Source organism: Castor canadensis, chromosome 1 (assembly GCF_047511655.1).
Source record: "Castor canadensis chromosome 1, mCasCan1.hap1v2, whole genome shotgun sequence".
NCBI lineage: Eukaryota > Metazoa > Chordata > Mammalia > Rodentia > Castoridae > Castor > Castor canadensis.
In genome coordinates this window covers 201,888,645-201,903,260 of record NC_133386.1, presented here as the reverse complement: position 1 = coordinate 201,903,260, position 14,616 = coordinate 201,888,645, and the positions used below count along the sequence as shown (strand labels likewise).

Genomic DNA, 14,616 nt, shown 5'->3' with positions numbered 1-14,616 from the left:
TGCCTCTTCCAGTGAGGGCTGCCGTCCATGATGAACTTGACTGGTATTCATCCGTTCCGTGGTTTGCACACTCCCGGTCAAGGTCAAAAGCAAGCCCCACTGCTCTGAGGAAGGAGGGCATGTCCACAACCCAAGTACCAGACTTCTCTCCTGAAACCTGCTCCTTGCTCCATGACAGCCCCTGAGCCTCTTCCAAGAGGCCTGCTGGAAGGTTCACCATTCAGTCCCAACCCTCACCCACACACCAGGGAAAGGACTCGGACAGTGGAACACCCTAGCCAAAGTCACAGCCAGCAGGCTCTAATCAAGCCCCAGGCCTCCCAGTCCAATGTACTGCTTGCAGTACCTTCTCCAACCCTGTAAAAGGCAGGGACAGGGGACAGAAGACATAGTGTTGAAGCCTGGAAGAAGTGGGTCAGCACAGACTGTGAACCGGCCAGGCTGAACTTGGCCCAGCTTGTGTGGAGCTCACCCCTCCTTCTCCTCCTCTCTTGCCCCCAAAATAGCTCCCTGAGCTGCCTGGCCAAGACCCTCCCATGATGGTGTGGGGCAAAGGGGCGGGACATGCTGCCCAGAACCAGGCTTTAAATTCTATCGCAGCTGGGGAGCTCCACTCCCTGACTGGAGGCACCAAGGCCCTCAGTCCATCTGTCCACACATCCATCAGTCCGGCCCGCCCTCCTGCAGCTATGTCCCGGCCCCTGTCAGACCAGGATAGGAGAAAGCAAATCAGTGTGCGTGGCCTGGCTGGCGTGGAGAACGTGACTGAGCTGAAAAAGAACTTCAACCGGCACCTGCACTTCACGCTGGTCAAGGACCGAAATGTCGCCACCCCTCGAGACTACTACTTTGCGCTGGCCCACACCGTGCGCGACCACCTTGTGGGGCGCTGGATCCGCACGCAGCAGCACTACTATGAGAAGGACCCCAAGGTGCTCTGGGGGCTCCCTGGGTGGGGAATGGACTGGGGTCCTGCCAGGGAGCTGGGTGATCTCCACCAAGTGGCTGCCTCTCCCCCAAGTTTCTGCAGCAAAACATGGCCTGAGGTTGGAGGATCCAGGGGTGCTAGGAGGAATGGGTGCTGGGGAACCAAGGCAGAGAGATGACAGCTTGGAGCAGGTGGGCAGCTTGTGAAAGCCAGCCCCCACCAGAAGGTCGGAGGACCTGATGGTGGGCAGGAAAACATCTTTCTGTGGCCTGGTTTGGACTGGGGTGGAAGGACATGCCATCAGATGTGAGCATGGCACGGTGTGCCTGTACCACAGGCTGGGCAAGGCTGGAGCAGCTGGGTGCAGCAGGGATCAAGTGTCTGGAGGGGGTCACTGGTAAATGTCAGTAACATAATATCCCACACCATGGGTGGGGGAGGGGCAGGGAGGGCCCAGGAAGTGGGGGGACCAGGCACTCAGCATCTCCAAGCCTGTGGTCTATCCCCTTCTTGGGACTGAAGCTTGAGGGTGAAGGGAAACTGGGCACTGCACAGACAGGAGGTGGCATTTCCTGGCCCTGAGTCACGGTGTGACCTTGAGCAAAGGACTTTTTTCTGTGGGTCTTGGACTTGCCCTCTTGGGAACATGGAGGTGTTTCTCTGTGTCCTGACTGATGAACTACTGGGGGCATGTATCCCAAGCACTTCAATCCCTAAGGTAGGTCTGGCCAGCCCCACTCTCAAGATGAGCAAACTGAAGCCAGAGATTTGTCCAAAGTTGGAGGAATGGTGGAGCCAGGACCTTACCTATTGGACCCCAAAGTCTGATGGTTCCTTTGAGTGGGGAGAAAAAACTTGGGGACAGAGATAGGACATGATGGGACCTGGGGACAGGGCATGATGGTGAGAAGTCCAGGCCCCATTGGGCTTGGCTGAATTTCAGTGGTGGCCCTGACCCCTCCTCCTTGTCCGCGTGTCTCTGGGCAGAGGATCTACTACCTGTCTTTGGAGTTCTACATGGGACGGACACTACAGAACACCATGGTGAACCTGGCCCTGGAGAATGCCTGTGACGAGGCCACTTACCAGGTGTGGGGGAGCAATAAGGGCTGGGGGGGGTCTCCCTGTTGGCACTTGGTCCTGACCACTGACATTCTTCTCCCCAGCTGGGCCTGGACATGGAGGAGCTGGAGGAAATCGAGGAAGACGCAGGGCTGGGCAATGGGGGCCTGGGGCGGCTGGCAGGTAAATAGGCAGCTTGTGGGGGTGGGGTGGCAGAGGGCTCCTTCATATTGGGTGCCTGACACCCACCTCCCTGCATACCCCAGCTTGCTTTCTGGACTCCATGGCAACACTGGGCCTGGCTGCCTATGGCTACGGGATCCGCTATGAGTTTGGGATTTTTAATCAGAAGATTTGTGGAGGCTGGCAGGTAAGCAGTGGGCCCTGACCTTGTGGGGCCTTGGTTACAATAGAGAGGTTCCCCCATTTGGCCATCCATCCCTGGATGGTCCAGAACCTGCTCCAGGCTGCAAGGAAAGCACCCTTGCCTCTCTCTACTGTCCCCAAAGCCAGCTGGTAACCTCCTGAACAGGTAGTTCACACCTGTGACTCTTTGCGACACACCAGGTCCCACTGGATAACCCACCAGACCAGGGCCCACTGTCTATGGCATACCTTGCCACTGCTACTGTCCTGCCCTGCCCCATAATCCACCATGGTATGAGAACCTGGGTCTCATGCCACCTACCTGTCCCCACCCTGCCTTCTTCTCAGATGGAAGAGGCTGATGACTGGCTTCGCTACGGCAATGCCTGGGAGAAGGCTCGACCTGAGTTCACACTACCTGTGAACTTCTATGGCCGAGTGGAGCACACCAGCCAGGGGGCCAAGTGGGTGGACACACAGGTGAGGATGAAGGGGTTGTGGGGGGGCATCTTCTAAAGAGGTCAGGGGAGAGGGAGGTGAAAGGGAAGAGGGTGGGGAGGAAGCCCCTAATGGGAAAGAGCCTGGAGGCTATTGGACTCCGTGCCATTGTACAACTAAGAACACTCAGGCTCAGAGAGGTTAAGTGACTTACAGAAGGTCACACAGCCAGAGCCAGGAGAGGCCGGAGTCAGGGCCACTGGGAGGTTCAGGCTGAGTGCAGAGTCTGGAAGGAGGTGAGAGCTGTCCTTGCTCTACCAGCACCCCTTTCCTACCCTGCTCCTTGCCACACCACAAAACTCATCAAAGGACTGTCACAGTGACTTCGTACATTTGAACTGGGGAATCTCACGAAAGCAAAGCAACAGCCTAGAAAGGGTAATGGAAAAAATCAAGGCCTCCAGAGAGGAAAGGATTTGTTCAAGGTCACACAGCAAGTTACAGGGAACCTTAAGTCAATCTAGGGATCTGAATCCTGCAGATTCGACTGCAGGTCATCAGCCCCCAGTGGACTCCATAGAAACCTCTAGACTTTCAGAATTGGGCATTTATTCTGGCAGAGTGGCTCAAGCAGTAAGAGTGCCTGCCAAACAAGCGTGAGGCCCTGAGTTCAAACCCCAGTACTGCCAAAAATAAAAGAAAAAGAAACAGAATTGAGCAGGACCAATTGTCCAGGACCAGGCCCGGTAGGGCTGCTGGCTGTACAGGCTAGGTGCCCATGCAGCCTGGAACATGCAGTTCTGGCTCAAAGGCCAGAGGCCTGGCTTTGCCTGGCTGTGTGCTCTTAGATCAATGTCTTTCATCTCTGAGCTGCAACTTCCACCCTTCTCCAATCAGGGGTTCTTTAGTGTCAGGGAGGTCGATGCCCTTCGTAGGAGGTCCTTTGCAGGAGTGAGGGTGCCCCTGGCACTGCCCCAGGTGGGTCTTAGCAGCAGTTATAGACGATTATGGGATGTGAAGCCAGCATTAGTCACAGCTCATTACCCCTGTGGTCAACCAGACTTAAGAACTATGGATAGACTTGACCTCTGCACAACTTCAACCCAACCCCCAGGCTCCTCCAGCCCTCTCTTGAGTCCAAAGTATCCTCACTTTTGCTCAGGCCAAGATAGTCAGTTCTTGACTTGTCCCTTGGACTCTTCCCATAATCCTCAGGACATTCTGACAAGGCAGGGGGTGGGAGTGTTAGGGACAATATAGGGGGCTGCGGTCTTTTTATGTAAGAGGTCCAGAGAGGTTGTGTGGTTTGCTCCTGGTTACCCAGCTAGTATACACCGGCGATGGGATTAGTACCTAGGCTTGGGAGGTGGTGGCAGGTAGGGACAATGCCTGGACCTCCAGCCCTGCGGGTGAGGGAGGCCTTACAAGTCAGACGCGGGCAGAAGCCCAAGCCTGGTCCTCTGGCTCCTGAGTAGGCTGCCCCCTGCAGGTGGTATTGGCCATGCCGTATGACACACCAGTACCTGGCTACCGCAACAACGTGGTCAACACCATGCGCCTCTGGTCGGCCAAGGCCCCCAATGACTTCAACCTCAAAGACTGTGAGTCTCTCTGCTGGCGGTCAGAAGCTCCGCCTACCCGCTACCTGGCCCCTGCTCAGCCCCAGCCTGACCTTGTCCCCACTTTGTTCCTCAGTCAATGTCGGTGGCTACATCCAGGCTGTATTGGACCGAAATCTGGCTGAGAACATCTCTCGTGTCCTGTACCCCAACGATAATGTGCGTCACCCTCTGGGCTGGAGCCTGAGTTCTTGGGAGAGGGTCAGGAAAGCTGAGGGACACTGGCTACTGCCCTAGTCATGCCCGGGCATAATATTGCTGGTTCCGTGTGCCCTGTTCCTCCACCCCAAGTCTTTTGAGTGGGAGGAGGCCTGAATCCTGAGGGAGGCAGGTTAGGGTGGGATGTTTTGGAGGGGCTGTTCCCTGGGGAACCCTACAATGACCCCATTTCTGACACTGTCCCCCACTGTACTACTTGGTGGAGACAAAGACCCCCTGGGTCCTGGAGGTGGGGGCAGTTTAGGGCTTTGGGTACTAGTGTGGGTGGTCACACCCCCAGCAGCGTTAGGCCACACCCCTGCCACTTCCACTTTGGGACTCCAGACTCCACCTTGCCTTGCATTGTCCCCAGTTCTTTGAGGGGAAGGAGCTGCGGCTGAAGCAGGAGTATTTCGTAGTGGCTGCCACCCTACAGGACATCATCCGGCGGTTCAAGTCCTCCAAGTTCGGCTGCCGTGATCCTGTGCGCACAAATTTTGATGCCTTCCCGGATAAGGTACCTTGTTCATGGCCATAGTGTCTCGTGTCCTGTCACCTCTCTCCTCCAGGCTCACCTGCCCCTCCCCACTTTATAGATGAGGAAGTGGAGGCTGGGAGTGTGTGTGTGTGTGTGTGTGTGTGTGTGACTCAGTATCTTCAATCAACAAGCAGATAACCTGGGTTTCCTTCTCTGTGTGCTACTCTCCAGCTGTTCCCCCATCACTGTGAGCACCCCAGATTAGCCACAGACCACGCCTGGCTCTCTGGAAGGCTCTGAAGGGGAGAAGGACAGTCACCATTGTGCTTGGTTTGGGGTCTAGACTGATTCCCAGTCCCCTTCCCTACAGGTGGCCATCCAGCTCAACGATACCCATCCCTCCTTGGCCATCCCTGAGCTGATGAGGATTCTGGTGGACCTGGAGCATCTGGACTGGGACAAGGTGGGCTTCAGGACCCTTCCACTCCTGTCTGGTCCATTCTGTCTCATGGTCCCCTTTCCAGTGTGAGGGGATGGAAGGATGGAAGGGAGTGAAGCAGTGTGAGGTCAGAGGGCTGGGGTCCTGGAGTCCGGCTCTGCAGTGGCAGGGCCCAGTGTGTGGACAGGCATAGGGCTTAGGCCTCGCGCTGACTCCCCGCCCTGTGGCAGGCCTGGGAAATAACAGTGAAGACCTGTGCCTACACCAACCACACGGTGCTGCCCGAGGCCCTGGAGCGGTGGCCCGTGCACCTCCTGGAGGCGCTGCTACCTCGGCACCTGCAGATCATCTATGAGATCAACCAACGCTTCCTCAACGTGAGTTGGCGAGGCGCGGCAGTGAGGGTCCCGAGCCTTGGGCGAGGGGAGGGCTAGGGTCAGTCTTGGGGACTGGGGTTGCTGGGTCCCGGCCCTAGCTCTGGGCCCTCTCGGCGTAGCGGGTGGCAGCCGCATTCCCGGGGGACGTAGACCGGCTGCGGCGCATGTCACTCGTGGAGGAGGGTGCGGTGAAGCGCATCAACATGGCGCACCTGTGCATCGCCGGCTCGCACGCCGTCAATGGCGTGGCTCGCATCCATTCGGACATCCTCAAGCAGACCATGTGAGCCCGCTTCCCAGGCCCCGCCCCTCTAGGCCCCGCCCCATCCCTGCCACACTTAGGCCCCACCCCTCACTGCCTGGCTCCTACCCTTCATGGTTTTCCCGGGCTGGCCCCTTCTACAGGTGGCATGTTTAGAGCATCATAGCCCCTTGCAGGTCAGTCCTATTCCCAGCTGATCCCTTCTTACACACAGCACCCCCCCAGGTCGGCACCCCTCATTCTAGGTCTCTAGGGAAACTAGAGAAGGGCCCAAGGGAGGAGGGCCTTGCAGGGGTCAGTGGTGACCTTTGCCCAACACCACCCTGCAGCTTCAAGGACTTCTACGAGCTGGAGCCTTATAAATTCCAGAATAAGACCAATGGTATCACCCCGCGGCGCTGGCTGGTTCTTTGTAACCCCGGGCTGGCAGAGGTCATTGCCGAGGTAAGAAGCCACATATCACTAATCAGCTGGGTATCAGTGACAGTTGTATAGGTAGCTCACTGTACAAGGGCCTCCAGCTGAGGGCTGCAGTCCACCTGCACTGTGTTCCACAAGCCTGGCATCCCCATGGAGGAAAAGGCACCAGTTCTTTTTTTTTTTTTTTTTTTTGCAGGGGGAAGGTGGTACTGGGATTTGAACACAGGGCCTCATAATACTAGGCAGATGTTTTACCACTTGAGCCACTCCACCAGACCTGTTTTGTGTTGGGTATTTTTGAGATAGGGTCTCACGAACTAGAACTATTGGCCTGGGCTGGCAGATTCTTGATCCTCCTAATCTCTGTCTCCTGAGTAGCCATGATTACAGGCGTGAGCCACTGATGCCCAGCTGAGGCACCAGTTCTTATCTGTATGAGTGTACCCTATGGGTAATGGAGACAGACCCTGGCTACAGACCTGAAGTTAACACTCTAGTGAAGGGTGTCATCCTGGTCACTTCTTCTTTGGTAGGACTGGAGTTTGAGCTCAGAGTTTCATGCTTGCAAAGCAGGCACTCTAGCACTTGAGCCACACCTCCAGTCCATTTTGCTCTGGTTATTTCTGAGATGGGGTCTGGTCTCATGAACTATTTCCTGGGCTGGCCTCGAGCCACAGTTCTCCAAATATCAAGGATTACAGGCACGAGTCCCCAGTGCCCAACTCTGCAGTCACTTCTGAAGTGAGACTGCACAAGCGTAGATGTCTAGTGGAGAGGCTGGAAGTCCTGCTAGCTTGCGGAAAAGGCAAGAAGCCAGGGATCAGTGGGGTCAGCCATCAGAGATCAGGGTTGGGAAAGGAGGCAGATAGATGGATGGGGATGCATCATGCCCTGGCTGGGAGGCTGCAGGAGGAGGACCTGAGAGCACTCCCAGAGCAGTCCACAAGGTAGAGGGGCCCTGCCAACCTGGAAAGGGACCCCTCTATGTCCAAAGGAGGTAGGGTAGGAGGGAGGGGGCTTGGCTGAGTGCCATCTTCCCACAGCGCATCGGGGAGGAGTACATAGCAGACCTGGACCAGCTGCGCAAACTGCTCTCTTATGTGGACGATGAAGCCTTTATCCGTGATGTGGCCAAAGTGAAGCAGGTGGGGAGGTCTGCAGCCTGGGCTCCATGCCAGGGTTGACGTGTGGAGCGTGAAGGAGGGTGGCCGCTAAAGCCCATCTCTCCCGCAACGTCAGGCCATTGGTGGAGGCTTCGTGGAAGTGGGTGGAGGATGGCGGCATCTGGTCTCACTGGGAGAGTGCTGACATTGATTAGCAATGTCTGTCCTGGTGCAGGGGTGGCGGAAGGCAGCAGGTGAGCCTTCTACCATCTGCCTTCCTGGGCTTGAGTGAAAGGAAGGCAACGAGACTGTAGGACTTCTTGAAGTCAAAGCCTCTTGGTGAGTCCTTTACCTTCCCTGCCTGCAGGAAAACAAGCTGAAGTTCTCTGCATACCTGGAGAGAGAATACAAAGTCCACATCAACCCCAACTCGCTCTTTGACATCCAGGTGAAACGGATCCATGAATATAAGCGTCAGCTCCTCAACTGCCTTCACGTCATCACCCTCTACAACCGTGGGTGGCCAGGACTGCGTCTGTCTCAGTCTTCTCTGTACACCGTGCCCTGCCTGATCAGTGTCTCCTTGGGCCTGCTGACCACTCTTAGAGATGTGGAATTATCCCCGTTTCATAGATGGGCAAACTGAGGCTTAGGGAGGATAGAATGACAGGCCCAGAGCAAGTGACTGTCCAAGCCAGGGCATGTTGTGTCCCAGCTCAAGGTGTGGCTGTCTGGCAGCTGTTGGGAGCCACCACTGAGAGGGGAGATGCTGGTTTCCTGATGCTTCTCTTCCCCACAGGCATCAAGAAGGAGCCCAATAAATTTTTTGTGCCCCGGACTGTGATGATTGGAGGCAAGGTGACTGGGCTTGGGGTCTTGGACACCCGCGTGGACACCTGGCTGGATGGTAGAATAAGGGAAGGGATAGGGCTGTAGTGCTGACCCAGACTGTGCCCCACAGGCAGCACCTGGGTACCACATGGCTAAGATGATCATCAAACTCATCACTGCCATTGGGGATGTGGTGAACCATGACCCGGTGGTGGGAGACCGCCTCCGCGTGATCTTCCTGGAGAACTACCGTGTCTCGCTGGCCGAGAAAGGTCTGTCCCAGGGGAGGTACCAGATTCTTCTCTCTCTCTCTCTCTCTCTCTCTCTCTCTTTCTCTCTCTTTCTCTCTCTTTCTCTCTCTCTCTCTCTCTCTCTCTCTCCCCCCCCTCTCTTTCTTTGGGTGGGACTGGGATTTGAACTCAAGACTTTGCACTTGTAAAGGCAGGTGCTTTATGCCTGAGTCACATCTCTGGTCTGTTTTGCTCTGGTTATTTTGGAGATGGAGTCTTGCAAAGTGTTTGTCTGGGCTGGCCTTAAACCCCTTCTGATCTCAGTCTCCCAAGTAGCTAGGATCACAGACATAAGCCATCAGTACCCAGCTTGCCCTCTGGATTCTAAAAGAAGAATCTAGAGAGGGCCAGGCACCAACCACCAGGTGTCCCTCTAATGGAATTGAGAGGGCGACATTATGGCGGAGCTGTGCCCTGTCAATGCCAGGCCCTGCCCTGTAGGTGCCTTTCGATTACATAATCAAAGTGCACTATCCAAGGAGGATCCTGGATGTTCAAGGATCAACAAGAGGCAGAGGGTCGGCTGGAGGAGGGGCTCAAGTGGTAGAATATTTGCCTAGCAAGTGTGAGGTCCTGAGTTCAAATCCCAGTACCCCAGGAAAAAAAAGTGGAGGGCAGAGGGTGGGGGAGTAAGAGGAGACTTGGCTGGTGATCTGTCTATACCCAGAGCCAGGAGGATGGCGTCCCCTCTGTGAGTTGACCTCACCCCCTGCTGCTGTGTCCTCCAGTGATCCCGGCCGCTGACCTCTCCGAGCAGATCTCTACTGCGGGCACCGAGGCCTCGGGCACTGGCAACATGAAATTCATGCTCAATGGGGCGCTGACCATTGGCACGATGGACGGGGCCAATGTGGAGATGGCAGAAGAGGCGGGGGAGGATAACTTCTTCATCTTCGGCATGCGGGTGGAAGACGTGGAAAGGCTTGACCAGAAAGGGTATGGCGGTCAAGGGCTCCAGTGTTCAGGGTTCATGGGTTGGAGGCACCAAAGTGTGGCTGCTGGAGGGCAGGCCGGGGGTGGGGGAGCTGCCTGGGAAGGCTTGCTCAGTCTGCAAGATCTGAGCTATGGCCATCGGGATTTTGGAAGACTTTGGAGGGAGCTTAAAGCAAGTAAGGTTAATGAAATGGGAAAACAAAGAAGTAACAACCGGGCACCAGTGGCCCACGCCTGTAATCCTAGCTACTCAGGAGGTAGAGATCAGGAGGATGGTGATTTGAAGCCAGCCCTGGGCAAATAGTTCCCAAGATCCTATCTTGAAAAAACTCTTCACCAAAAAGGACTGGTGGAGTGGCTCAAGGTGTAGACCCTGAGTTCAAGCCTCAGTGCTACAAAAACAAAAGAAAGAAAGAAAGAAAGAAAGAAGTAACAGAACTGAAGAGAAAGAAAGGGAAAGTCACACCCACCCTAACATTATGCTGTTCAGAAATTGTAGGTGAAATTTAATCATTAGCTCCCTGGAAGCCAAAGGAAAAAGGGAAAAAGGAGCATAGTAATTAGATCTCTTCTTGTGCTCAGAAACACAGACTCAGAGCTTTGCACTTGCAAAGCAGGCACTCTACCACTTGAGCCACACCTCCAGTCCATTTTGCTCTGCTTATTTTGGAGATGGAGGTCTCATGAACTATTTGCCCAGTGGCAAACTGCAATCCTTCTGATTTCAGCTTCCAAGTAGCAGAAGTTGAAAATACGTATATAGGATTTTGAATACTGATACATTATTTAACATTAGAGAGACATTTCTTTCTTTTTGTGGCAGGACTGAGGTTTGAACTCAGCTCTACTGGTTGAGACATGCCCCCAGGCTTGGAGGGACATTTTTCATTTCACTAGTCTTCAAAAAATATACATACATATTTCTTGGCAGTACTGGGGGTTGAACCCAGGGACTTGTGCTTGCTAGGCAGGTGTTCTACCACTCCTCCAGCACTTTTTCCACCCGTTATTGTCTTTTTTATACTATTATTATTTTTGCAGTAGCAGGGCCAACACCTTGAGCCACTCCACCAGTCCTTTTTTGTGATGGGTTTTTCTAGATAGGGTCTCTCAGACTATTTGCCCAAGCTGGTTTCTAACTGCAATCCTCCTGATCTCTCCTTCCTGAGTGGCTGGGATTATAGGTGTGAGCCTCAGTTGCCCAGCTAGTTATTTATTTTTATTTTTTTTTGTCTCGAGCTACCACTTGAGCCCTCTTTTTATGGTGTTGGGTTTCTTCAAGGTTGGGTCTTGTGAACTATTTGCCTGGGCTGGCCTTGAACTTCGATCCATCTGATCTCTGCCTCCTGAATAGCTAGGATACAGGCATGAGCCACAGCACCTGGCTAGTCTTCAAAAATATTTTAAATGTTTATGTAGCATTCCATCCTATATTTAACCATTTCTGTATGACTGGGTATTAAGGTTAATTTTACCTGCTTATTAGTCAAAATATTATTGTAGTAAGGAACCTTTTACACTTATGTCCACATATCTGATGATTTCCTTAAGAGAATTATTAGGGCTGGACATGTTGTTGAAGTAGTAGAGAGTCTGCCTGGCAAGCATGAGTTCAAACCCCAGTACTACCAAAAATAGAGAGAGAGAGAGAGGGAGAAGAGAAGAGAAGAGGAGAGGAGAGGAGAGGGAGGAGGGAGAGAGGGAATTACTAGGAGGATTTTTTTGGGTCAAAAAGTATGAGTTTGTAGGACTGTGCTATGGGTTGCCAAGTTTATTTCCAGGAGGTCGATACGAAGGACAGAAAGCATGTGTAAGGCCCTGAATTCAAACCCTAGTTCTGCCCCCCAAAATAAAAAAGTTGTTACCAGTTTATACTTCCACCAAGAGCTTCAGTGAACTGGCATTTGTGCTGAAAGGAATTTCTTGTATTAATCAGGAGTGGTGGTACATTCCTATAATCCCAACTACTTGGGAGGCAGAGGCAGAAGGATGGAAATTTCGAGGCCAAGCTTGTACCTTATCTCAGAAACAAAAAACAAACAAAAGGGCTGGGGATATAGCTCAGTGGTAAATTGCTTACCTAGCATGCATGGAGGCCCTGGGTTCAATCCCTAGTGCCACAAAATGAATGAATGAGAAAAGAAAGAATGGTTTTCTCCTGTGAGACTTGACTAGAAAGTTGAGACTTGGAGGGAGCCCTGAGATGGCTTATATGAAGTCCTGCATGTTCAATTCAGCACGATTCTGGCTGCTGGATAGAGACTGGACTGCAGGGGGCAAGTGGGAGACCCGGGTGGGAGGTGACACCATAATGGAGAGTAGCCTGAAGCGAGGCAAAGCAAGGGACTGGGTTCAGAGACAGTGTGATGGAGTCCTTGGTTTCTTATTGGAAAGGGACAGGGAGCAAGGAGAGCAAGGCTGGCCTTAGGGAGTATTTTTTTGAGCGGGGCATACTCAGGTTTGAACTTGGGGCCTGGCGCTTGCTACTGCTTGAGCCACGCCTCCAGGCTGGGGAGGTTTTTTTTGTTTTTTTTTTGGTACTAGGATTTGATGTCAGGGCCTACACCTTCAGCCACTCCACCTGCCTTTTTTTGTGTTGGGTTTTTTTCGAGATAGGGTCTTGGGAATTATTTGCCCAGGGCTGGCTTTGAACTGTAGTCTTCCTGATTTCTGCTTCCTGAGTAGCTAGGATTACAGGCGTGAGCCACTAGTGTCCAGGGGGTTTTTCTTTTTCTTTTTTTTTTCCTTTGGGGGACTGGGGTTTGAACTCAGGACTTTCCTTTTGCAAAGCAGGTGCTTTCAAAGCAAGTGCTCTACCTCTTGAGCCACGCCTCCAGTCTACTTTGCTCTGGTTATTTTGGAAATAGGGTCTGGAATACTATTTATTTGCCCAGGCTGGCCTCAAACCATAGTCCTCCTGATCTCAGCCTCCTGATTAGCTAGGATTACAGGTGTGAGCCACTGGCTTGTTTGTTGGCTTGAAACTGGTTCTTCCTATATAACCCAGATTGGCCTCAAACTTGAAATCCTTCTGCCTCAGCTTCCCAATTGTTCAGTTTATAGACATCCACCACCATGCATAGCCTTTGTGGAGGGTTTTGAATGTGTGGTTTAGAGGGATGATTGTGCTGTCTCAGAAAGTGGAGGAAAGCTGAAGCCAACTGACAGAGTTTAAGGGGACATACCAGAGGATGTACCTGTCAGGGACAGGCTTGGGACAGTGAAGTGCTGGGGATGGAACCCAGAGTTTTGCACATGCTAGGCAAGTGCTCTACCACTGAACCATTGCCCAGCCCAAGAATTCATGGAGGAAACACACTGGTGTTGGGTGGCAGGAAGAGCCTGTGTTTGGTGGATTTGGCTCTAAGACTTACCTTTTTTTTTTTTTTAATTTTTATTTTATTCATATGTGCCTACAATGTTTGGGTCATTTCTCCCTAAGACTTACCTTTCTGTCCCCTCCAGGTCTGGGTTTCCTCATCCACAAAGGGGGTGAAGAAAAGCTAGCAGAGAAGGGAGGGGATTGCCAGGAAAGGACCTGCAGAGGGGGTGTGGCAGCTCTCGGCTGGGCCTGGGACACAGATTTTTCTAGAGAGCTGACCACAGCTCTGTCCGGCAGGTACAGTGCCCAAGAGTACTATGACCGCATCCCTGAGCTTCGGCAGATCATTGAGCAGCTGAGCAGCGGCTTCTTCTCCCCCAAACAGCCTGACTTGTTCAAAGACATTGTCAACATGCTCATGCACCATGACCGGTGAGCTGGCTGGCCAGGTGACCATGAAGGTGGGGCTATAGGGCTGAACAGGGCTCTGGTGGGGGTGGGGAGGCTGGACAGAGGTCCTGGGCAGTTGTAGCATCATTCTCCAGGACCCCAGCTGTTCTTTGGGATGGGAGGGGCCTGGACCTTGACCTCATAGAGCTTCCTGCCTCTCCTTTTCCTCTCCAGGTTTAAGGTCTTTGCAGATTATGAAGACTACATTAAATGCCAGGAGAGAGTCAGTGCCCTGTACAAGGTGAGGAGTCCTGGGCTAGGGGTAGGCAGGGCTTTGGTAGCTCTGGCCGGGATGGGCACAAGGTGGAACCTTGATGGCAGAGTGAACCCAGAGCTCCCTTCAACCTGTAGAACCCAAGAGAATGGACTAGGATGGTGATAAAGAACATAGCCACCTCCGGCAAATTCTCCAGCGACCGCACCATCGCCCAATACGCCAGGGAGATCTGGGGTGTAGAGCCTTCTTACCAGCGCCTGCCAGCCCCGGACGAGAAGATCTGAGCCCTCCGAGGAGACCCCAAACCAGCCCTTGCATCTCTTTGCCATCCTTTGGACCCCCACCCCCAGCCCAATTCTTTGGGCTTCTCATCCATAGGATAGGTGACTGGAGATGGATCTCTAAGCCTCTTTCTGAACCCTCATTTTCCCAGTCTCTAGGTTCCAGTCCAGTGTGAATGAGGACACTACCTTTTGTCTTCTGGCTCCCGGCTCCCTCCCCCCTTATATTTATGGGGTCTGACCAGCTACACCCACTGCCCAATAAATTGATTCTCCTCGGGAGCCTCCTTACTCTTCTCTCTGTTGGAAAATATTTTTAGCGCCTGGCTAGCTCAACAGTTGCTGTGCAATCACCCCCTGCCCTCCCCACCGGGGCAGGCAGGTGCGTCCTCTGTGGGGAAGGGGAGCAGCAGCCCTTGGGGCGGGGCCTGGGACTCAGCCCCTTTTCTGGCGTCACCCTGCACGCCTCTCTTCCCAGTGCCGTGTCCATACTAGGTCAGCGGCCAGCCTGGCTGGCCAGGGGCGGGGCGTCCGCTTGGGTGGGGCCCACCGGGACTGGGAGCCGGGACTTGAGCTAAGGCCTCCGGGACTACCTAGCATAC

General features: G+C 53.6%; 1 protein-coding gene across 2 annotated transcripts; it reads left to right on the top strand.

Moving 5' to 3' along the window:
* Nucleotides 1–594: 594 nt before the first annotated feature.
* On the top strand, nt 595–14,305 carry Pygm (glycogen phosphorylase, muscle associated). 2 transcript variants are annotated; one of them, XM_020164962.2, is made up of 20 exons: nt 595–932; nt 1,916–2,017; nt 2,095–2,173; nt 2,257–2,360; nt 2,705–2,836; nt 4,284–4,395; nt 4,490–4,572; nt 4,985–5,128; nt 5,460–5,552; nt 5,759–5,905; nt 6,025–6,188; nt 6,497–6,611; nt 7,631–7,732; nt 8,058–8,205; nt 8,490–8,548; nt 8,652–8,793; nt 9,540–9,747; nt 13,364–13,498; nt 13,691–13,757; nt 13,868–14,305. In XM_020164962.2, the coding sequence occupies exons 1-20, from the start codon at nt 690–692 to the stop codon at nt 14,015–14,017; spliced, it is 2,529 nt and encodes an 842-aa protein (XP_020020551.2). In that variant the 5' UTR covers nt 595–689; the 3' UTR covers nt 14,018–14,305. The 2 variants fall into 2 exon arrangements, with proteins under 2 accessions (XP_020020551.2, XP_020020553.1); XM_020164964.2 differs by lacking the exon at nt 595–932 and adding an exon at nt 1,423–1,646.
* Nucleotides 14,306–14,616: the final 311 nt, after the last annotated feature.